This window comes from Malurus melanocephalus, unplaced genomic scaffold (genome assembly GCF_030028575.1).
Source record: "Malurus melanocephalus ecotype Western Australia unplaced genomic scaffold, MMel_1.1 scaffold_335, whole genome shotgun sequence".
Classification (NCBI taxonomy): Eukaryota; Metazoa; Chordata; class Aves; order Passeriformes; family Maluridae; genus Malurus; species Malurus melanocephalus.
Genome location: NW_026623567.1, coordinates 487,714 through 510,172, shown reverse-complemented (window position 1 = coordinate 510,172; position 22,459 = coordinate 487,714). Strand labels below are relative to the sequence as shown.

Sequence of the window (22,459 nt, the reverse complement as noted above, 5' to 3'; positions counted from 1 at the left end):
CCTCCTGGCCTGGTGTTTGTGTCTCATCTCTGCTTCCCTTGTAATCTGCCCAGAGAAGATTTCTGAGATACTTGAACAGTTGCCAGGATCTGCAGGGGCCTTGGCATGTGAGCCCTGACACCTGATGCTCAGTGTTCACTGAGGCAGTGCCAGCTGGATCCGCCAGCCCCGGTGAGTGCAGCCCTTGTGTTCTGTCAGYGAGTTACCTGATCAGGCTGCTGCCTGTGCCTGCTGCTGCTCTTCCTCTTCCTTCTCCCCTCCTGTTCAGCCTTGCCACTGCCTCCTGCCTTCTCTTGAGTTTCTGTCTTCACCCCTGTTGGCCCCTGGTGTCAACAGGCTCCAATTTTTTTTTTTGTATTTTTTTTTAAACAATCCTTGTGCTTGGCTCACCTGTGTGTGTGGCTGTGGAGAGACCTCTTCTCAGACATGTGACACAAGTGTTTCACAGCTTTTTAGAAATGCTCCTGGGATTTGCAGGCAGCTCCTGTACTCAGGTGCCTGGTCAAAGCACATTAACCTGTTTACTTCTCCAAAAGCAACTGAGCAAGGGGGAGAATCTCAAAACTCAGTCCTCTCTCAATCCCCCTTCCCTAGTGGGAGGATTTGCCAGCACCAAGCACCTGCATTTGGAGCAGARCAGCCTTCCCTCAGGCTTCAGTGGAAAGTGTGTGCATGAATGAGCTTCCAGCGCAGTCACCCCAGGCTGAAGTCCTGCTGCAGGGTTCCCTTGGTTTCTTGCTTTGTGCCTYCAGCTGAGCCGTGACTGAAAATATTAAGGCTGTGTTAACTAAATTGTTGGCTAAAATAAGCAGCTGGACTTTAGCAAGAGAACTTCCCAGCACAGCCCATCTCCCAGAAGTCCTTTTACTCTTGTGTGCCCTGGGAGTTTGCCGCACGTGCATGTAGCAATGTGGACATCTCTCCTCTCCTGTGCTCCCAGAGACCATTTAATTTTGAGAAAATCAGTCGGGTAATGTGGGTGCCAGCAGTCACATTAATTTTGGTAGGGTTTACMCTGAAATGTGTGGCACAGAAGCTTTTGAGTCACCCAGGCATCTTGTTGATACAAGTGCTGCTGAATGAGGGGAGAAGAAGAGGTTCCCTTGGACAAAATTTACTTCTCAGTATTTCTTGCTGCACAGCGAATGAAGGAAATTGATTTTTGTAACTGCCATGGCCCTGCTTTTTGTGGTTGCAGGGGACTGCTGGGGACCTCAGGTGACTCCTGGAGGGTGGGAAGGGCCGTGCGTGCAGTCARTGGAGGTGTGGGAGGAGTGGAAGGAGGTCAGCCTGGGCTTTAGCGTGTCCTCGCTCGGGGCTTACAGCGCCACGTTACAGTGGCTGATAAACACTGGTGTTCCCCTCGTGTGGCAGCAGTGATGGTGCTCGTGCAGCAAAGGGTTGATGCAGCAGCTCTGAAAGTGGCTCTGCAGCATGCACTGAGTTATGGTTGTGTTAAAAAGCCTTATTTTCTTACTCAGCAGCTCCATCAGGCYRCAYTGTCCAGTGAGTCAAGCTGAGCTYGGAAAACAGCCACTACCAACAAAAGAAAGAAAAATAAATACTTTSCTGGTAGTTACACTGCTCAGGCTTCAACCCTTGTATCAGAACAGGTTCAAGCAAACATAATATCCYTTGGGCAGGTCTCTGGATTTCAGGTGTGCCTTCCTCTCCATCCGAAAGCTTCACAGTTCTCCTGTGCCCAAGGAACAAGATCTCCAGAGATCAGGGAGAGGAGTAAGCCCAGACTCCAAAGCTGCTGGCAGGAAGGTGCACCCCACAGTGCTGGGGTTTGGGCTACCCAGAGTCTCAGGTGCCTCCGTGGACAGAAGATCCCCCAGCACAGGGTTCAGTGCTGAGCCYAGCTAGGGGATCTGCCTTTGCTTGTTTGGTTTGGACCATTTTAAATGATCCTTGTTTCAGTTTGTGCAGGTCCCAGGGTGAGCTGGCTCTGGGCAGCGGGCTGGCCCTGGGTCACTCCRATCGGGGAGGGCTCTGGGTGCCCGGGGTGAGGGCAGTGCCAAGTGCCAGCCTCTCCGCTCTGTTGTGACAGACACTGGCGCGTGTCTGGTCCTGCTGAGCCAGAGCTGCTGGGATAATTCTTAATGGATGTTTGCAAACGAAAGCTGATAAATGCCATAAATACCAGCCCAAAGAGCAGCGCGGTCTGTTGCAATCCGGGATTACATTTTTCAGGATGGTTGACACTTTGTGATCAGCCACTGCTGAGTGTTTTGTACTAATTGTGTAATATTTGTGTCACTGACCCTGTCTTGCACTACTGAATAAAGAGCAAGATGTCTTTTAATTCCACCAGCCTCCACCCTGGTGTGTGAAAACCTTTTTAGTGATAAAAAGAAGTTAYCTACAGTTCTAGAGTAGTACATCTGTTCAGAGGTTTTGCTTATCTTAGTTTTGGTAAATAAATTGTCACTTATTAGCTGGGCAGGGGGAGAAATCTTGATAAACTCTCATCATCCAGGAAATCCCAGTCTTGAAACCACTAAGTAGATAGGCACCACTTTCCAAAATCCATGGAGACTGTCACCACTGAGAATCCCTGTGATGACAAACAAACAGGAATCAACATGACAGAGAACAAGAACATTATTTTCAAAGGTATTCTGCAACGAACAGCATCTAYTCCCTATTTCTTAGGAAGGGTGTGTCTCTTTTTAAATGATGTTTTGGTACATCTGGCTCCCTCTCCCATTTGAAACATTTGGCTAGAAAAATAATTATATGCTATTTAAATTACTAGCCAGAGTGGAGAGATTTCTCTGTAGCCATGATGAAGATAGGATGCTTGTTGCTAAAGTCACATTCTGGTGAATGCTCTCAATATCATTTAATCAGATGTTCCTTTTTAGTTTTTTCCTCTTGAGTAGAAATGGTGGTGCTCATCTCAGGACTGGGCTAGTGGCTCTGGAACCCTCCCTTTTCCCCCATTTTGTCTGCACAGACTTTCTGGTCACAAGGGCATCCTGCTGGTCTAGTTAATCTGCTGAAAATTCGTTGTGCTCTTTGCTTTTTTTTTAGGAGATTTGTTTTGTCAAACAAAACCAGCARATAAATTCTGCTAATTCCCTGTGAGTCACCCAGCAGCAATGGCAAAGCTGGGAGGGAAAAACRGGGAGAAGAGGGGGGGATTGGTCAGAATGAGCACTGACCTGAAGGTCTGACCCAGAGCACACCACTTCAGGTGCTTCCAAAAGATGAATGCTCAGTTGTTACCTCTAGGTACCCACCAGTGGGGACATGTGATTACCAAGAAAGGCTTTTTGAAGTTCTGTTAACAAAATTATTTACAATTAGTGCTCACACGGGCCATGGTTCACTGGGCCTGAGCCCTGAGATACGCCTGGCTGGCAACAGAGGACAAAATAATTACGAAGTCAAGAGTCTGCTCAGAAACAAAATGCTCTGCGCATTTATTACATTATTTTGCCTTGTAAAAAGCTGGGTAGACCAGAGAAATAAAAACTTTGGCTTTCCCACCTTTTGCATCATCCAGACAGAAAATGGGCAGCTCCCAGGTATCTCACCCTGCCCTGCAAGCCTCAGTGGCCTCATATCAGCAAGAGCAAAACCGGTCATCTACTAAATACGGTGCTGATCTCAGCTAACCAGCCCCCTGTAATATCAGCAAATACTTCTGCTTTTGTAAATCTGTTTTTCCCTCCATAGTGGGATGCCAGCAAGACCAGGAATGCTTTGGATCCAGGAATGTGCTGTTTGGCAGGAGGAACAAAGAAATTGCTCACCCAGAAGGGCAAAACAGGACTAACAGTTTTGTTTGCTGGGGAGAAAYCACTTGGAAGTCAAGCCAACAACTCTTGCGTGCCATCAGAAAGGTGCTGTTGGATGCTACTTTTAATGGCAGACATTGATTATTGGTTATTAATGARACGTGTTCAGTGACTAAAATCAGATCTTGTAATTCTTCTGAGTTTGCACAGTGTCTCCACAAATACTGCCCACTGYTCACTAATGCCAGGCTCTCCCTGAGCTTGACAGGGCAGCTGTTCTTCCCGGCTTTCTGGAAATAGTCCAGCTATGACAGTTCCTGATATCCCTCAGCTGCAGGGYGTGTTTCATTCTGCTGCTCCAGGCAACTCGATAAAGGTTCCTTCCTCCCACTCCACAGTTAACCCGCCCAGACTGTAACAATGCAGCGCTCACTAGGGATTGYGCTCATTTGCTTAGTTAAAATTTGCTTAAATTGGTTGTTTTGTATAAAGGAACACTTAATTTGMTTTCATCGTGTTTTCTGAGCCAACTGTAATAATGCTAGATGTATATCAGAGGGTGATTGCTAAAGCTCTTTATGAATAAAGTTATTTTTAAGAATCATTATCCTTTTCTTGACACCAAGATTTTGTGCAGCATAAAATAAAACTTGGTTTCCACCCCCTAGAGAAAGAAGGGGAAAATCTTCAGCTGCTACATAATACAAGAAATCAGGAATTTCCATTTGCACTGTTGTATTGTCCTTAACTCCACACCTACAGGAAAAGTTGACACTCTTTTTTTCTTTCTCCCATTTGAGACCACTGGAACTATCCATGCTTTTTTACTATTTTACCTGTCTGTCTGCAGAGCCCCTCCATGGACATGAACACCTGATGGATGGGCATCCCTGTCCCTGGTTCTGGAATGACAACAGTTACCCACCCTGTTACCCCTGGACATAAGAGTCACAGAAGCACAGAATTAGTGAKGTTGGAAAAAAACTCCGAGATCATCGAGTCCAACACCACCTTGTTAGCCACACCATGGCACCGAGTGCCACATCCAGCCTTTGCTTAAACCCTCCAGGGAYRGTGACTCCACCACCTCCCTGGGCAATGTCTAATCACCCCTTCTGTGAAGAAATTTCTTCTGTTGTCCAACCTAAACCTTCCCTTAAGCCGATGTCCCCTTGTGCTGTCGCTGTTTCCCTGGGAGCAGAGCCTGACACCCTCTGGCTGCACCCTCCCGTCGGGCAGCGCAGCGATGAAATTCCTCTGAGCCTCCAGGGCAAACATCCCCAGTTCCCTCAAGGGCTTTTCRTCAGACTTGTGCTSCAGACCCTTCCCCAGCTCTGCTGCCCTTCTCTGGACCCGCTGCAGCCCCTCAATGTCCTTCCCGARCSGAGGGGCCCAGAACTGGACACGGCAGTGTCACTTTCCCATCTTATCCTGAGGGGAACGCACATCGTGCTGTGGAGGGGAGGGTCGAGACGCAGCACTGGGGACGTGGGCGAGTGCGGGGACATCTGCACCGTGCTGGGATGGGACCAGCCCCGCCGAGAGCACGGCTCCGGTCCAGTGTCCCCTGTCCCCCGCCCCTGTCGCCGGCGCCGCCGCACCGATGTACTGAGGGCGGCTCCGCCGCAGCCATGTTGAGGGCGGGGAGCGCGGAGGGCGCGGAGGCGGCGCCGGGGCCGCTGCGGGCGCGGTGCCTCCCGCTCCCACCGCCCGCCGCCGCTGCTGYCGCCGCTGCTCTCGCTCCCAGCGCCCGCTCCCGCCGCTCCGAGCCGCCCGCAGCCGCCGCCGGCGGGGCCGCGCTCCATGGCGACCCCCAGCCCCTGCATCGTGGTGAGTGCGGGGCTACCGCCCGCGGGACGGGGGATGCCGGGCGCCGGGGCCGCTGTCCCCCGCCTGCCCCCCGGAGTACGGTGATCTGTGAGGAAAGGCGGGGGGTGTCGTGGCGTGGCGTGTCGTATCGTGTGGCGTGTGGCGTCCCTCGGCGCYGGGAGCCGCCGCCCCGCGGAGTCACCTTGAGGGCAGCCCCGGCCTCCCGGCGCCGGGCCCGGGGCTGCTCGTCCCTGCCCGTCCCTGCCCTCGCCGTCCCCGGCCGGGCGCGTCCCTTCCCGCAGCGGCTGCGGGTCCCTCGSGGTGGGATCCGGGGGGATCCGGAGCCCGAGGACGGCGGGCACAGCCGGCGTTGGCGCCTCCGGAGCGAAGGTGGAAGAACTTCCCCCGGCGCGGCACAACTTCCTATTCCTGTTGCTGTTGGCGGCGTGCGGGAGGCTCCGSTCGGGAGAACCCCACGTGTGTGCGCTGGGTCTGGTCCTGCAGGAGCAGCATCCTTTATATTTTTTTGCGTAATTGCCGCATCTGCTAAGGCGCTTAATGCTCTTTTTTATTAATCTTTTTAAAGCCGGTGCCAGTGCTGATGAAGTGCGTGCGGTGTTTGATGGCCGAGAGCTGTGACGGCCGCGAGGTTGCGACAGTAAATCCCTGCATTCCATAAAAAACCYGATAAAACCTGTAGGAAGGGTTCGTTCCCTGCCACATGCAGAAAGGAAGGTTTAGTAGACACGCTGGATATAATGATGGGTCTGACCAAAGAGAAACACCATRAGTTTTGGGAGGAACCTGCCTTATTTCTTAAAATAGGAGCCTGCTGTGGACTGCAGGGACCATGAGCTACCATGGGTGTGTCGTTCACACAGGGTCAGTTTTGRATGGGAGGGCGAAATAATAATGAAATTCCCCAGATGAAACACTCATTAAAGATTSCTAAACAAAAACCCCATGTAAACAGTGGGCTGATCACTGGCAMGTAAGTGTTTCCACAGACAGCAGAATAAGAATTGAGTCCTGCAAGGGTAGTGGTGACCAAAATGGATACTTAAAACGCCTGCCCTGGTAAACTGTCAGCACTAACCTTCTGTTTTCTATCTGAAATTCTTTTTCACATAGTAGTGTTCAGCTACATAACCAGAGAGTGAAGTAATTAAAAAAACACATTGTCATTTTCAAGCTGCAGCAGAGTTAGGGTTCAAGAACAACTCTGCTTGGTATGTCCATGTACGTCTGCAGTGTTTGGTATCATTATGTACGTATGCTAATCCCTTGTCCTAATTAATATGCACTTGCCAGCGTTGCAGGCTTTTTCATACAGGGAGTTTGCCCATGTGGAACAGGTTGCTGAAAGCTTTAATTTCAGATTCTGAATGATCTCAAACCTCCTTGTTCCAGAAACAGTGGTTGGAGTAGACTTGCTTCACAGCAGCATATCTTATGCTCATGTAGCTCTCTTGTCTGGTCCTGCAAACTGGTTTGTGTGTTTTGTTGTGATCGAGTGTTGTGGAGATTTGGAAGGTGTCCATGAACCTCTGCTTGCTTAATTGCATATGCAGGTTTTGCATTACACTAGAAAAATCAATGAGGTTAAAAAGCTTGATTATTTTTTTAATGGAATATAGAATTTCACAGAGGTCTAGTAACTTCACTTTCCTGCTTTCCAGTGGAGGAGACCGTTATAGGACTTTGTTTTACACATTGCGTTGCATAACAACTCATGATATTTCAAGTAACCCTTGTGAACTCTTAGATTTCACTTTATTCTGTRTGCAGTGTGACTGATGTTCTTAGAAAGGGGAATGTAAGGTGGTTCTGATGTGCATTGTGGGGTTGATAGGTTTTACTCATGGGTTTGATAGTTTTTATTGAATAGAGCAAAGGAAGACTTGAAGTTTCTCAGCACAGACTTTCTGTAAGGCTTTGTAGAAATCTCACCTTATTTATTTCTGCAGATTGGCGATGATGAACAAGGTTACGACCTGGATTTGTTCTGTATACCTAAACATTATGCAGATGATTTGGAAAAAGTCTATATTCCTCATGGACTCATCATGGACAGGTTTGTTTGACTTCAGACAGTACATTGATTCCATAAAACTGAAATAAACATCTTCCAGTGATAATTTTGCTGCTTGAAGACTGTCTAAATAGATTAGATTTAATTAGAGACTAGAATGTACAATTAATCTTTTTTTGGCTTCTAAGAGTTTGCAYATTCAGTCATGCTATTTTTTGAAAATTGGTCGTAATTCTCAAGTGAAATTTTACAGCATGTAGCAGCTGACAGCTTTATTTCCAGTGTTTCTTTGATGTTTTCCCTTCTTAAAATCCAACTAGAAGGTGTTTTGTTGCAGCTGTTCAGTCTGAGAATACAATCTCTTGAATTTCCATAAGATGTTAATAAAAATAAATTATTATATCACATAATTTTAGACCTTATGTTCTTGTGGTAGATAAATAACATCCAACTTTCTCCTTCCTTCTGAGAAAGATATTATCCTCTGCAAATATCAATCTGTCACTTCTGTGGTTGCTGAAATCTGTGATGTGCTGTGTGAGTTTTATCTTGTGTGACCAGAAATGGGTGCATAAGCCTGCAAGACATCTTTGTTTTACTTTGTGTTTGAAAGTTGCTTATTTTCTTAAGAGAATGAACAGCAAATGAACAGCAGATTTAGTGAATTTAAGCCTTTTAAGTGGTGTTGGGTGGATCTTGTGACTAGATGTGGGAATGCATCTAGATTTTTGCATGGTTCTGTTTGACTAGATGCAATGAACATCCCTATAAAAAGAGTTTATTTTTAAATACTGAATCTTTACATTGGAAGTCCATATAGAGGAAAAAGTTGGACAAAATACATGTTATTAAGGAACTGATGTAAAGTTTATAATGGTTGGCTTTCTCTGAGAGATGTGCTGTCAGCTGGCACACAGTAAATGCACACCATGCCTTCTAAAATAAATGGCAAGATAAATTTAGGAACAATTATTGCAGCAAAACGGTGCAGTGTTCTCTTGCTCTGCCTTGYTGGTATTGTGTTCTGCTTTCAGGACAAATTTCTGGCATTCTGATTTGGCAAGTAAACATAAACTCTTCAGTTTACAATTTGAGAGTTTTCTTGCTTTTGTTGTCAGCTGGTGAGGGCTGCTGCCTTTGGGGTTGTGTTAGCTTACATTACTGTTTGCATGGAAGCTGAACCTGTCTTTGGAAGGCAAAAACACACCTTTATGTCTCATATCTGACAGTGGAACAGTTTCAGGGTGTTAAAGGTTTGCTTTGGCTGCCTGTGATGTAGGAAAACAAGCGCATTTGGCAGCGCTACTGTTGGATTAACCTTGAAAAGCAAAACTTTGTTGACCGGTAATGTGTAAAAATGACTGAAGTGGTGGGCAAATATTTCCAAGCAAAATGTGTTTCCAAGTTTGCTCCATGTGTTTGCTGCTGCTGCTGCTAGGAGTATCAAACGCTGCTGCTATGATGAATGAATTAAATGTTATGATAGCTCACTCTTCTTTGGTTTTGTTTAGGACGGAGAGACTGGCACGAGAAATTATGAAGGGCATGGGAGGACACCACATTGTGGCACTTTGTGTACTCAAGGGTGGCTATAAATTTTTTGCTGATTTATTAGACTACATCAAAGCTCTGAACAGAAACAGTGACAAATCAATCCCCATGACAGTCGACTTTATTAGGTTGAAGAGTTACTGTGTAAGTATCTATGCAGTACTGTGCAATTTTTAAATAAGTTGACTACAAATTATTAACAGAGGCGGTTTAATAGTTACTGCCCTAATATGCTAATATTAAACAAATAATTAAGGGAATTAAGAGTCACAAGCCAATTTACTCTTTTCTCTGCTGTATTATATAATGTGTTTSCTCTTAGACCTTGCTGTCTCTTCACCTCCGTAAAATCCTTATTTAGACCCTTTGCATGTCCTCTACGTGCTCAAAATTTCCTCTCTGCCCTCTACCCCATCTCTAAAGCTGTGACACTAGACTAATACAGAGAWTTCTCCTGCAATTATTATTACAAAAATTTAATTCCAGGAGTTTTTATATGGCCCAGACATCATTCTTGGACAGGATGATTTGAAAGCTGCAGAAAYGGTTACATCCAAGTTCCCTATCTCTTTTTTTTTTTTTTTTGGGTTGAACCAAACAATGAACAAAATTAGTTGTATTTACCATGAGGAAACATTAGATACATAAACCTAGATTTGTGATTAACGGCCTCTGAATGGGGCATTACCTTTTCAAGACATGGCATAGGTTGCCTTGAGTTTACATTTTTGGGGAAAGAATTTATTTTGATTCTGAACACAAGTATTCAGTTTTGTAGGGAAACAGAACATTCTGTAACACAAGGTAACTTTTAGGTTTTATRGAAGGAAGTCCAGGGTTGCATTATGCAGGTCAGGGGAAGAAGCAGATGTATGATTCACGCCTTACTGACAGCCAAGTGTCATGTTTTTGGGATTTCAGGATTTTTTTTTTTTTTCCGTAAGACCATCTATAAGATGTAAATAATGATTTTTTTGGTTTGAGTTTAGGGTGTTTGAATATATTGTTTCACAAGGTTATGCTGTTGGTCCTGTAGCAGCAGCTTTGCATTGAGATCAGCACTGTGGGTTACTTGTCACAGTTGTAGAACAGTTCCTATTCCAGCAGAAAAAAAGTAAAGATAACTGAATTGAAAAAATCAATCTCATCCTTTGTTTCATTGAACTGTGAAACCTGAGATGGAGTTATTTACTGACTTAKTTGGACTGTTGCAGAACTTAATAAATCCATGATTCCTGTCAAGCTCTCCATTAATGTGTAGTGACAAAGCCAAGAGCAGCGAGGGGCTTTGGTGCAGTCYTTTTGCAGAACAAGCAGCCCTGGCTGCCTGAGGCACACACAGCTGCTGTCCAGGGGTTACCTGGAGACCACACTCACATTTGCAGAGCACGACGCATTAATTTCATTATGTGGCCTTTGGTTTTATCTCACAAGACACTCTGCTYGTGCACTGTGTTCAAATCAGTGAGGGAGAGTAGTCTGAGCCTCTTTTCTTCCCCAAAAGGGGAGGTTTCTGCCTCCAGTCCACTTCATCCCAAAGCCCACACGTGTCCATATATTCTGCCTTTAAAAGCCATGAAAAACTGAAGGTYTCTATTACAGAATAGGAGGTTAAAAAATAGGAAATGATGAGTTCCACCTGTTTTTTCTTGGAGAGGAAATTGTGTATCTTCTACTTTCTCCAAGGACCACTTCAAATAACATACTTAGCTTATTTTAAAAGTCATTGTAAAGACAACACACTTCCATGCTCTCTGCTGTCTAATCAGAAAAAAAATACTGGAGAAATAGTTTGAAACACCAGGAAAAAGCACCTGTTCAAAAGCAAGGCTGCCTTTTTACTGGTGTCTCAGGTGTGTTTTGGTTCATTTCTTTACTACAATTGGTTTTGTTCATCCCCCAAACTACCTTGATAGTGCCTTGATATTGATAGGGGAGTGAGCAGGAAATAAATTTCATGGCAACTAAAATCCTGTTTTTACTGTAGAAACAAGTGGATGAGGAGAAAAGCAGAGAAATGTAGACAGAAAGGTGTTGAAGCCAAATGTTTTCCTTGAGGTGTTGGCTTCAGGGTTTTTGATTTTGTCTGCCAGTTCTATAAAAGAATGTTTYCTTGTTCTGGATGAGTGAGGAGCTGCTGTTACATGATGCCTCTGCTACAGTATTCACGAGCATTTCTCCTCTGTAGACTCACTTAGGTGGTTATTAATATCCAAATTTAGGTCCTTTAGATTGCATAACTTGATAGACTGGCTAAGATTATCCTATCATGAACACATATGTAACAGCTTGTCTGTGATTTCCATCAGTAATAGTGTCAGAATGCTAAATCTGCTCTGTAGTTTTGATCTGTGCTTTGCTACATGAAGAGATCTGTGTTCATTGGTGTGAAAACCATCACAAACTGTAATGGACAGTGGAGCTTTCAACTCTCTTGTCGTTGTCTCTGGATGTGATTACTGGATCWTGCTGCCTGCCTTTACAGACTGGATAAAAGATGTTAAAAATATCCTGATCGCATAAATGAAGCAGATGAACTTTTGTAATGGTTCTGTAATTGATGTAATTGAAGTACTGTTCTTGTTTCAAACCGATCATTTAATATTTACAAGCTTATGGGGTTTTTTTTCTGTTGCAATGCAAAGTTCATACTGTACTGCACCCAAAATAATTCTCTAATACTGACATGATCAAGCTATGATTAAACTTTCCTTGTAACTCCAGTTTTCCAAGTCCTTACAGATGAATTTTAGTGATCTGGCAAGCTGTTAAGAATGGAAAGATAGCGTTTGTGATCAGATCCAGCTCTCTGTATTCTTGATAAACAATTTATTCTGTTTGTGTTACARGAAAAATGGCTTTTCACCAATCTCCTGCATTTAAGCATGAAAATGAGCAAACGTTGTTTTTGTAGTCATGAAGGGCAGCCAAAAGTGAATGTGTTGGGAAAAAGGGGATTTTCAGTGGAATACRTGGTAAACTGTGGTTAGGCTGAAAGGTCTCTGCCAACCAAACCTTACAGTAGATACTGTAAGGAACTAAAAATGCCACTTTAAAAGGTGATCTTGGAGTCAGTTGAGTCAGGAGTTACAATCTTGTAAAACATCATTGTTTTCCAGCAGTGACAACAGGGAGGCAGCGAAAACAGATCTAAACAGTAAAACTCTTACRTGTTAAACCATGAAGCATTAAAGTCTTACCAGTACTGAACTTGGAAATAAGGTTCCTGAASATAATTAAAACGTTGCTTAATTATTAAACCAAGTTCTTGCCAATGGAAGTCTGGTTATAACCAGTGTCAGAAATCTTTAACTGTTTTTTCACCCTTTCATTGCTCAGGAACTCAGCACCTGCACATGACATCTCGTATGAGCTGTGAGGCACTGTCCAGGTTTAAAGTCAGTTGAGTGAGTTTAATAAACAAAGACTTGTGAAGCACTCCTAGCAGCTGCTTTTAACTTTCCTATGTAACAGTTCATTTATGTTTTTATCACAGTTTAGATTTATTGAAACAAAATGCAGTGTAGTGATGGTATGCATATGTTGCTGTTCAGTTGTATAAGAAGTAATTGGATTTGTTACCAATATTTTTTGTAAATGAAGCATAAGTTTTTCTGGCTATTTTTGTAGCTTAYTGTTCTAAGTAGTAATCAGTGCTTGTTTGCTGACTATTCTTGTTATGATTGCCTATTCTTATTCAGAGTAAGATTTTCTAAAGCAATGATGTTTAAAATGTAAATTACCAGCTATATAGCATCCTGTAGCTTGGAAACCAAACCTTTTTATCCTGTTTCTGTATCTGTAGAGAATGCATAGTAAGTCCTTGTTTTGTAGGTACAAAATGTATACATAATGGTCGTAGATGAGAGATGATGCCTGTGTTGATGCAAATCTGTTGTCAAACAGTCTTTAATCTGAAATGCCATCTTTGAAGTTGATCACTTGTAATTTCTTTGTTAATAGAGAGATGCTGTTGGTGCCATGTTTCTGAAAGTTTTAACATTTACTAGTTGTGTACTTCACAGTTTTGGCATTTACTGCAAGAAGGAAATCAGTTTAATTCCGGTCATGCTAATGTTCACCCTCCTCTTTCTTAGAATGATCAGTCAACTGGAGATATCAAAGTCATTGGGGGAGATGACCTCTCAACCTTGACTGGAAAGGTAAAGCTCTTTGTGTGTCTGTATTGGTGTTCCACTGAAGGAGTGGTGGGAATGTGTACTGTGGAGATGGGTGAGATGCAGCCCAGGTCAGGAATGGAGGTTCCCATGATAGTAGGCAGTGACAAGAGAAGGAAATGGGAGAATGTAAATTGGGAATCTGCTTTTCTCCAGTGAGTCTATGAAGATCATTGAGCCGCATGCCAGGGGCTAAAGCACATCACTGCCTCCTGCTCTGTCAGAACACATCACTTTCCCCCTCTCCTCACACACATGTGATTTTTAAGGCATGKATGTCTCAGTTCAGTGTAAAGGATGTAGGTATGACAGAATTATACATGTCTCTGCAGCAGGTCACTCTTCTATAGAAGAATAGGAATTGTATAGACTGTGCTTTGATCTCTTTTGCATATGCCCAGAATTTTCAAARTCTGAATAATTCAAAAATTGTAGTTAACATGAGCTGTTGAGAAGAATCTCAGCTAATTGTTAWTAGAGCATCAGAAATGTTAAACTACGAAGCAGTTGCTGTTTCGTGTGTAAACATACATAAATGGTGGTACAAATATTTAGCTGCACTGAAAATGAGTTAGGAAGATTAATAAGAAATTGTATGTTTATGGATACTAATGGATTTGTTTTGCTTTTTTTTTCCTACTAGAATGTTTTGATCGTAGAGGTAAGTACTGTGTTTCTCTTTGAAGTTCTAATGTGTGGCTGGTAAAAGGGTTTTAATAGAAGTTGTTCTTAAGCCAGAAAATCTACAGTTTCTGCTTTCAAGGCCTCCAGCTTCTGATTGCAGTCCTGAATTTTGCAAGTGATCTCTGAATTTGAACTAAGCTGTGTTTTGAATTCTCAAATTGCATTCAACTGCTGTGTTTAACTGGGAAAACATCCATCTAAAATTGTTTGTATTTTCTTTCAGTTTTCTGCGATTTTGTCAATCCTAAAATGTCTAGGTTTTTTCCCTTTTTTTTTTTTTTCTGTTCAGAAGAGCCTGAAAAAAGTCATACTTTTAAGCATATTATAGTTCTGGGTGCATCACAGCAAGCTAGGAGACTAAACTGCAGAGGCAGAAAGAGTTCCTGGTAGGAGTGTCCTAAAATATGTGAAAAACAGATCTAAGGCCACTGTACCTGTGTGTAGTGTTTTTAGAGAATAGTGGCACAGAGAATCCTAATTCTTAATGGGCATTTTGCAATTGCTAAATTCCCATTCCTCTGCCYTGTCATGGTTCTCTGGGTGATACCAGGTACAGTACAGCTCAGTTTGATTACCTGGTAGATGCTGTTGCTTAATTCTTGCTTTCATGCCTCTTTCTTGATGAGCACTGTTGCTGATGTTCAGCTAATAAAACTTTCCTTGAGTACACTTGACAATTTCAGGATAGGGAAGCAGCAGCAGTACACAGGAAAAGTGGGTGTTCAAACTAATATATTACAGCTCCAAATAATGGAAATGGCATATTTGTAAGCACAGAGACAGCTATTGCAGCTGATTCATCAGCCAAAGGGAAGGATGTTTCCTCTTAAAAAAAGTGTTTTTATGTTTTATTTTCTTAATTTGAGAAGATTGTATTATTCTACAGGAAGCAGATTCAGTTCCAAATCTCCTACCAAAWTTGTATGTATACAGCAGTCATTGTGTGATCAGTGGTTCCTTTGAAGTATATTTTGCTTGAGATAGGCAGAAGTGTTTAATTATGTATCTGCTCCATTTCAGATGAATGTAATCCCCAGATTACSTTAGTTTCTTATTTGTTTGGTGAATCATCTGTCCAGTGACTTACACACTGTCAAATATGAACTCTTACTGATAACCATTTTAACTGTCAAATGATAAAATGCACATCTGTTGTGGTTTAATGTCTTGAGCACTGTTKTGTGCAGAATTTTTTGGACATTAAAGGGATGCAGTATAGAAAAGCTGCATCCCTTTAATGTCCAAAAATTCTGCACAAAATAGAGATTCATCTCCAATAAACAGCTCATCACRCAACACAAAATCAGTATTAGCTTCTGCTTTTCTCTTCAAGCATGGAAGTAGCTACTTCTGATTATTAACATTGATTTTTATCTATATACTTGTACATCTTTAGCTTCTCTGGAGTTTAATGATTAAAAGCATTGAGTGTTAATGGTAATGCTGACAGGTGAGCTGTTGAGTTTGTTGTTTGATTTTTGTTTTAATTGGGAGTCATAGGGAAATAAGCTGAAACCAGGATATTGCTGTCTGCCTCCTTCACTTCAAATAGGTTTGATTTTAGGCCAGGGCGAGGACTGTCCCTTTTTCTTTAACTGCAATACTGGATTTTTCTGGCAGTTTCCCCTTCTTGCWTTTCTTCCTGTTGAATACTCTGTAACTGAGCTAAACAGTGAGACCATTATTACTCTTATCATACTTGAATTAAACATTATCCAATTGCTGCAAGGAGCATAAGCCGTAAAATCTCCCGAAGGAGCCAAGAAGGTTGTTTCAGTAACTGCAAAGTCATGGTTATCCACAACAAAGTCGTGGTTATCCACAACAATTAGGCACTCTTGTTAATGCGTGTGATTACTTTACCCAGCATGGTTGCGTAAGCCCAGCGCCGTGTTTCATGTCACCTGGATYTGGTTGTGAGCATTTTTACAGGCTGTAGTTTGCCATATTTTCATGCTGCTGTGGATGAGCAATTTCTGTGGTGGAAACTCGAAAATGCTTCTCTGACATGTTTAATATTCTGTCTTAGATGAGTGTTTTTATTTTCAGGATATAATTGATACTGGTAAAACAATGAAAACGTTGCTGTCTCTACTTAAGCAGTACAATCCAAAGATGGTGAAAGTAGCCAGGTAAATGTTTAATCATTATTTGTTCTGGTTTTTGCCTTAAGAAGGACACACAGTTTAGAAAAACCTAAACTGACATGAAAATGTAGAATACATTTCTCTGGAAGAGAAACAGGAGGGAACATTTCTGCAGGAGTCATGTGATGTGATCTGTTGAAGTTACTGCTTGTTTAAAACTCCTAAAGGACTTTTGCTTTTTGGAACCACTGCTCTTTCCAGTCTTATGCTGGAAGAACTACAGTGCTTCAGAAGGGGATAACTTGTACATGCCTGGAACACCTATTGGCTATCACATAGTAAGGTTTGTGGGGTTTTACCACTGAAGTCCAAGCTTAGAAGTATCTAAAAGAATGTAAATCTTTTGGTCTTAAAAGAAATACCCTCTCAAGTTGATAGTGGAATTTTCAACACAAATTTGGTTCATAAATGTAGATTTTTACTAGGGCGGGGGGGGGAATAAGAAAAATTAGTGGTTGTCATTTGCCTGTATGTAGTGTTTCTAAAAAGATGTTTGTTTCTGCCGGCACTGTCTGCAGCTTCAAAGTACTGCAGTGGTGCACCTATGCAATTTTTCCTTTTTTTAATTGTAGAATTAAATTAGTTTGCAAGCACATTCATGTTTGGATAGTGAGCRTAGTGCAGCTGAGCTTTAGAGGTCACTGTAGAGTCACCCGGCCATATGCTTTGCCAGGCTTTTCTACTTAGTTACACCTTTAATCAATTAGTTTCAAAACATTTCATAATGAAATAACTTGCAACCAACAMGAGATGTTGAGGATAATATTGTTTTATTAACCAGTATCAACATTCCTCCTACTTCTTTTTAATTTGCATCGGTTGCGCTGCTATGCTGTGGTTGTGTATTTTCCAATAAAAGCATAATGATTGCTGGGGATTAGAGATAAAGCAGAGCTGGGTGTAATATCTAATCACTTGTGTTGCCATAACAATGTCAAAGCAGTTGTTAGACTTAACCAAACAGCTCTTCTTGCTGATTATCTGGAGGTGACCTGCTGAAGGTGAGGCTGGTGTGGATTTCTCCCTGGCCAGTTTTTAAATATGTGTCACTGAGAAGTGTTGTAACACTGCAGTGATAAATCATAAATATAATATGTGCAAAGACCAATTTCCTGGTTTTTAAACCTGTTGCAGTAAATTGGGTCTGCCAAAGACCTGAGCAGGGAAAGTTATTCTAGCTAGTMTTACATTCCTAGTTGCTTCTCTTCTCTCTTCTATTATTCTTTGGTAGTTTTTTGGTTGTTGTTTTGTYRTTGGTGTTGATTGGGTTGAGTTTTTTGTGGTCTTTTTTTCTAGGGTTTTGGGGTATTTTTAGTTTTTTGTTTATTCAGACAATTAGGCAATAGTAGTAGGGAGATGTGAACTAATACTAGTATGATTTTGGGTTTCTGTGGTTAAATCCTACACCAGTTCTCAGAAATCAAGTCTCCCAAGTAGAAGTTTCAGAAACTAGAATCAAAACTGTGATTGTGGCAAATTAAGCCCCACTCTGAGGAGTGATCCAGGAGGGAAGGGGTCTGTGCTCAGTTCAGAGAGTTAACACTGGTCCTGTTTACACATTCAGTCACCAACTTCCTTTTCCTTTCCTCCCTAAGTCTCTCTATCCCAGACAGACAAATGTCAGGCCTCTGGAGTTGTCTTACAAGAGGTAGAAGTGCTCAACTGAATGATGAGCAAATCAAACTAASCTAGCAGGGCATTTCTCTCTACCACAGCTCTTTATCACCATGCTTTTTACTCCTCTGACCATTAATTCTTGAAAACTGGACCTGTTTTGTATCGCCTGGTCATCAGAACCTTTTCTTTATGGGTGTAATTAATACTTCCAGTGAAAGTCAGTTAAGGACAAGTTGCGCAAGTGCAGCTGAGGTCTCGTGAAAGCTGCTGAACTTTTGCTTCATAAAACTGCTTTTGTTGGGCTTTTTTCTTGGGCCACATCCCAGATTGTTGCCTCCTCACCTGTAAGTCAAATTGCACCTGAAGTTCGTAACATACATAAAAAGTGAATATCCATCCAGATGAGTATCTCCCAGCYTTTTCCTTGCAGACCTGTTAGTTATTCTTTAGAATGTGAACCATTTATGATTCTAGGAAGTTTTGATTTTGTTACTATGATCATCTGTAGCTGCAAGTAAAATAATGGTTTAAAATATGTGTAATTATGTTGTCAATTATGCACTCTTAAGCCTAACTCAGCTTCTCTGTSATCAAAACAGACTGGTATATTTGTACCTGGTGCTTTTCGATGTTTCAGTTTTACACTGGTTTTATTTGACAGTTTGTTGGTAAAAAGAACTCCTCGAAGCGTGGGATATCGGCCGGACTGTAAGTGACTTGACAACCATTTTCCATTTCTAAAAGTATGTAAATGTGTTGTGTACCTTTTGCTTGAAGTCCATGGATGTCCCAAATGGAATTTCACTAATGATTCTTGATAGACTTTGCTCTTATTTAGATAACTTAAATATTTGGAATCAATCAGGCTTTGTAACATTTGTAACACTTTACTATATTGAAAATCAAATTTTGGTCTAGGTTACATGTTTGTCATGTGGAAATTCTCCCATCTTGCATGTAGTCAAATGCTTCATCTGGTGGAATCTGCTGGATTCACCTTTTGACACTTTTGGGAGTGATTTGTGTGCTAAATCTAACCACTGTTTGGGTGTGCCCAGGAATGTGGGAGGACCACGTGGGGTATCAGGTCTGATAAATGTTCACAGTGGTAAGATGCCTGAGTTGACACAAAACTGGTCATGTCTGGGCATCTGAATTACTCCTTCTTGTCTTCTCCTGCCTGTCCCAAGACCATTAGTGAAGGAACAGCATCCACAGCAGTGGTAAGAGAGTGACAGCTCCTCCTGCCTTGGGCAGGGCTGTGGGKTTTAACCCTGATCCAGAGGCCAAATTCCTGTCACTTTCATTATGGAAGTGATGAATTTAGGAGAAGAATTGCCTCCTCTTTCTCCTCCTTTCCAAGGTTATACAGTATTCTGAAAGTGAAGCTTTTCAATACCTCAGATCTTCAAGGAGTTGTTTCCCTCATCCAAGGATGCCCACCCAAGGATTCCTGGGATCTCATTATAGGCTTAGCTGGGCTAATGGTGCCTTTGGAGCATCTTGCAGCAGATGACTTGTTTTGCCATCTGTCCCCAGAGACAACCTGTCCAGAGTGGGACATGTGAGCTCTGAGGGACAACAAGGCAGCAAAGGCTGGGCCTYCGTTTTATCCCTGTATTGTGAGGCCCAGTAAGTGCTAAAYATCACCTTAATTTTTCCAGAAGTGCACACAACCTTTTATTTGTATTGCACAAATTACCTGGTTTTCTCATGGTAGCCAGGGAGAGGAAAATGACACAGCTTTCCCATACTCAGTAGTCTTTCATTTTAGCATGAGGGGRGAAAACCCTTTGGAAATTTTATATTTTAGATAATTTAATTATTTTTGGTCATTTTATAGTATATGAAGACAGGGTGGACTGGTACTGCCTGACCACCACAAAGTGTCCTGCTAGAGCTGTTCAGACAATCTGGAATGGTTGATGTCCTCTCTTTAGGCAGATTTTCTGGGACATAAAAAGTAAARCCAAACACAAAAAACACAACAAACAAAAGCCAAAACCAAATCCAAAGCRGCCAACCCACACCTATTTCTGAAACCAGCAAATGACCCCTCCTGCAGCCCTGTTGGGGGTACAGCTCCAGTTCCCAGAGGTGCTGACCCAAGAATAAAGCTGTGAGGGGGATTTGTGTTGTGCTCACCAGTCCACTGCTGCTCCACTGGTATGTCAGGTATCTAGAAAGTGCCAGGAAGGATTGGTTTCTCTATGTATTTGCAAAGCCAGAGGACATTTTCAAGGAATTTTGCATTCTCATAATAATAGCCTRTCAGTAAATTTAAGAGGTTCCATTCATTTCTTGCAGACTAGCAGCAGGTAGCTGTGTGGGAACCATCTATTTAATTTCCCTTAGATGATAAATCAACAAAGTAAGTTAAAATTATAAAATAGCTCAAATATTAATCTGAGRGTACTTCTGAGTGGAAGAATCTGAATGGAAGAAACAAAATGAGTTACAATTTATATCTATTAAAATTCCAGATTGTCTCTGTAAAAAGGTCTGGTGAACTCTAGGAAGTTCTTTTGTAACACACTGGTGACTTATGGTCTTTTTCAGTTGTTGGATTTGAAGTGCCAGACAAATTTGTTGTGGGATACGCCCTAGATTACAATGAATACTTTAGAGATTTGAACGTAAGTAATTTTTCCCGTATGTTTTTCTCCATTGAAAACTGGGGAGGAGGAAGGAAGGGAAATCTCCTCACATCATTCTCCCTGTTCTGTAAATCATGCCTCGTGTTYCAGTGATGAGAACAAGCCCGAGAGCTCTGATGAAATTAAAATTTATTTTGCTGCATGCAGAGTGGAGGCTGCACAGCTCTCAACTTTGAAATGTGAGGTTTCTTGCCTCACCAGATGTCTGCAACAAATAAGTGCATTTGCTTAGTTAAGTAAGACTTAAAGAAGAGAGACCTGGGAAGAAATTTTACTATTTTTATCAGTACTTCTTCATCCAGGTCTCACCAGACCCAGCAGACACTGGGTGGGACAATTAGGAGAGGAGAAGGAAGGCAATGTGGAGATTTTTAGACCAAAAAAAGGCCTACATTTTTCAGCATAAACAGTGTCACAAGATTCTCCCTCCTGAAGTGTGTACAGCACACTTGTGTTGCTTTCAGAAGCTCATTATTGATGTCAAATGTTGGTCTCTTACGTTACTAACAGGAGCGTTTTGTTTTATTTTATTTCRTTTCAGCATATCTGTGTGATCAGCGAGACGGGGAAGCAGAAGTACAAAGCATGAAAGCAGAGTTCAAGTGCTGTGACAACAGAGCTTTGAAATGTTTTGTTTACTGAGTCCTATCTTTCACAGGCTTCAGCTCTGGTACACCAGCTACACTTGTAGGATGCCCCAGCCCCGTTGCCATATGCTTACTGTAATTTATTGCATGTACAATATAAGAGCYCGTCTTGTTCATTTATATTTTAGATTTGTAAACAATTAGTGCAATTCTGCACTCCTTATTTTGATTTGCACTATGACTCTACCGACTATCGCTGCCCCTGGTTGGGTTGTGCTGTTTGTGAGCTCCAGAGTCTAACTCTTGCAGTGGTAAATTGCTTAAACCTCATCAACCCAGAACTGAAATAGTTCAAGTACTGTAAATGTAAAACGCTATGATAGGGAAGTCTATTAGTAATATTTTTAAAATCTGTAATTTAAGTTTTATATTTTAATGCACAGATGTGATTGTGATTAATTGATAGTTGCACCTTTGGGTGTTTTAAAGCATGAGGAGCAGCCAGTTACAGTATCTGTAATCTCCAAGGAGCTCATCCGAATCTCCTGGAGTTGCCTTATTGCTGTAAAGAAAGTCTGGGTGTACAGTGTGGTTTTTTTCTTTTTTTTTTTAAAGATGAAATGACAAAACAGAATGTTTAAAATCTAGTTTTAGTTGAGCTGCCTATTTCTGTTAATTTTTTTTCTTTAAAAATATCCATCAGTCTGTGGAATTGCCTTTTAAATTTAAACAATTTTAATATATTTGTGGGAAAAAAAGTATTGTAATGTTTACTTTATAAGATCTACAAAGCAAAGTWCTTTAAATAAAGGCTGTCTCTTTAAAATAAGCCCCACACATCTATCCCACTCATTCTGTATATTAAAGTGCTCTTGAAATTTTCTTCTCAATAATATTTTTTCTGTTTGTGAAAGTGAAAGCAGACTCTACATCTGTTACCTTTGTGGGGTTTTTGGTTAATGTAATCCTAAGAGAGAAGTGATAAAAGTGCTGTGAGAAGATACTAAAACAATTGCATATTCTCTAACAAAACCAAATTCCAGAGAAAGCAGTTTAAGCACTGTTTGTTCTGTCYTGGCAAAAATGAAGAGTGGAGGTTCTAAGCTCATTAAACATATCCATGTGGGGGGAAAAAAACGATTTTGAAGTTATCATTTTGGTTTGTTTCATTAGCACTTGTGTTCATGTAGAGTCCAGTTCTGAACGTGGCAGCCCAGCTCACGCCTGTGTTTGTGCTTCTGCAYGTGGGTTCTTCCAGCTCATCCTCGGACTTAGCACTGCTCAGTGCAATATATAGAGTACTGAGTTCTTGAAAGACTCTGTTTGGAAAGAGATGTCTGTGGTTTTGAAGTTTGTTCTTTTCCAAGAACTGCACACAATCACCCATCCAGGGCCTGCTCAATTACAGCTGACCTARTATTAATAATTTTAACAGCAGACCTAAAATA

At 41.9% G+C, this 22,459-nt stretch overlaps 2 protein-coding genes across 2 annotated transcripts in view; both read left to right on the top strand.

Annotated features, from left to right (window-relative positions):
- Positions 1-4,325, top strand: part of PHF6 (PHD finger protein 6) — a 30,046-nt gene extending 25,721 nt beyond the window's left edge. The window contains exon 10 of the mRNA XM_057377950.1: positions 3,688-4,325. The gene's annotated coding sequence lies outside the window, so the exon portion shown is untranslated. The remainder of the gene's footprint in view (positions 1-3,687) is intronic.
- Positions 4,326-5,449: 1,124 nt separating this feature from the next.
- Positions 5,450-22,221, top strand: HPRT1 (hypoxanthine phosphoribosyltransferase 1). The gene is made up of 9 exons (XM_057377952.1): positions 5,450-5,579; positions 7,526-7,632; positions 9,102-9,285; positions 13,239-13,304; positions 13,963-13,980; positions 16,053-16,135; positions 18,429-18,475; positions 20,327-20,403; positions 20,966-22,221. Exons 1-9 carry the CDS (start codon positions 5,553-5,555, stop codon positions 21,011-21,013), a joined length of 657 nt encoding a protein of 218 aa, XP_057233935.1. The 5' UTR covers positions 5,450-5,552; the 3' UTR covers positions 21,014-22,221.
- Positions 22,222-22,459: the final 238 nt, after the last annotated feature.

Bases quoted from the DNA above. Each gene is read 5' to 3' on its own strand.
- HPRT1 (XM_057377952.1), top strand. From the start codon at position 5,553: ATGGCGACCCCCAGCCCCTGCATCGTG. The intron at 7,633-9,101 runs GTTTGTTTGACT...GGTTTTGTTTAG, and splicing joins CATGGACTCATCATGGACAG to GACGGAGAGACTGGCACGAG. The intron at 9,286-13,238 runs GTAAGTATCTAT...CCTCTTTCTTAG, and splicing joins TTAGGTTGAAGAGTTACTGT to AATGATCAGTCAACTGGAGA.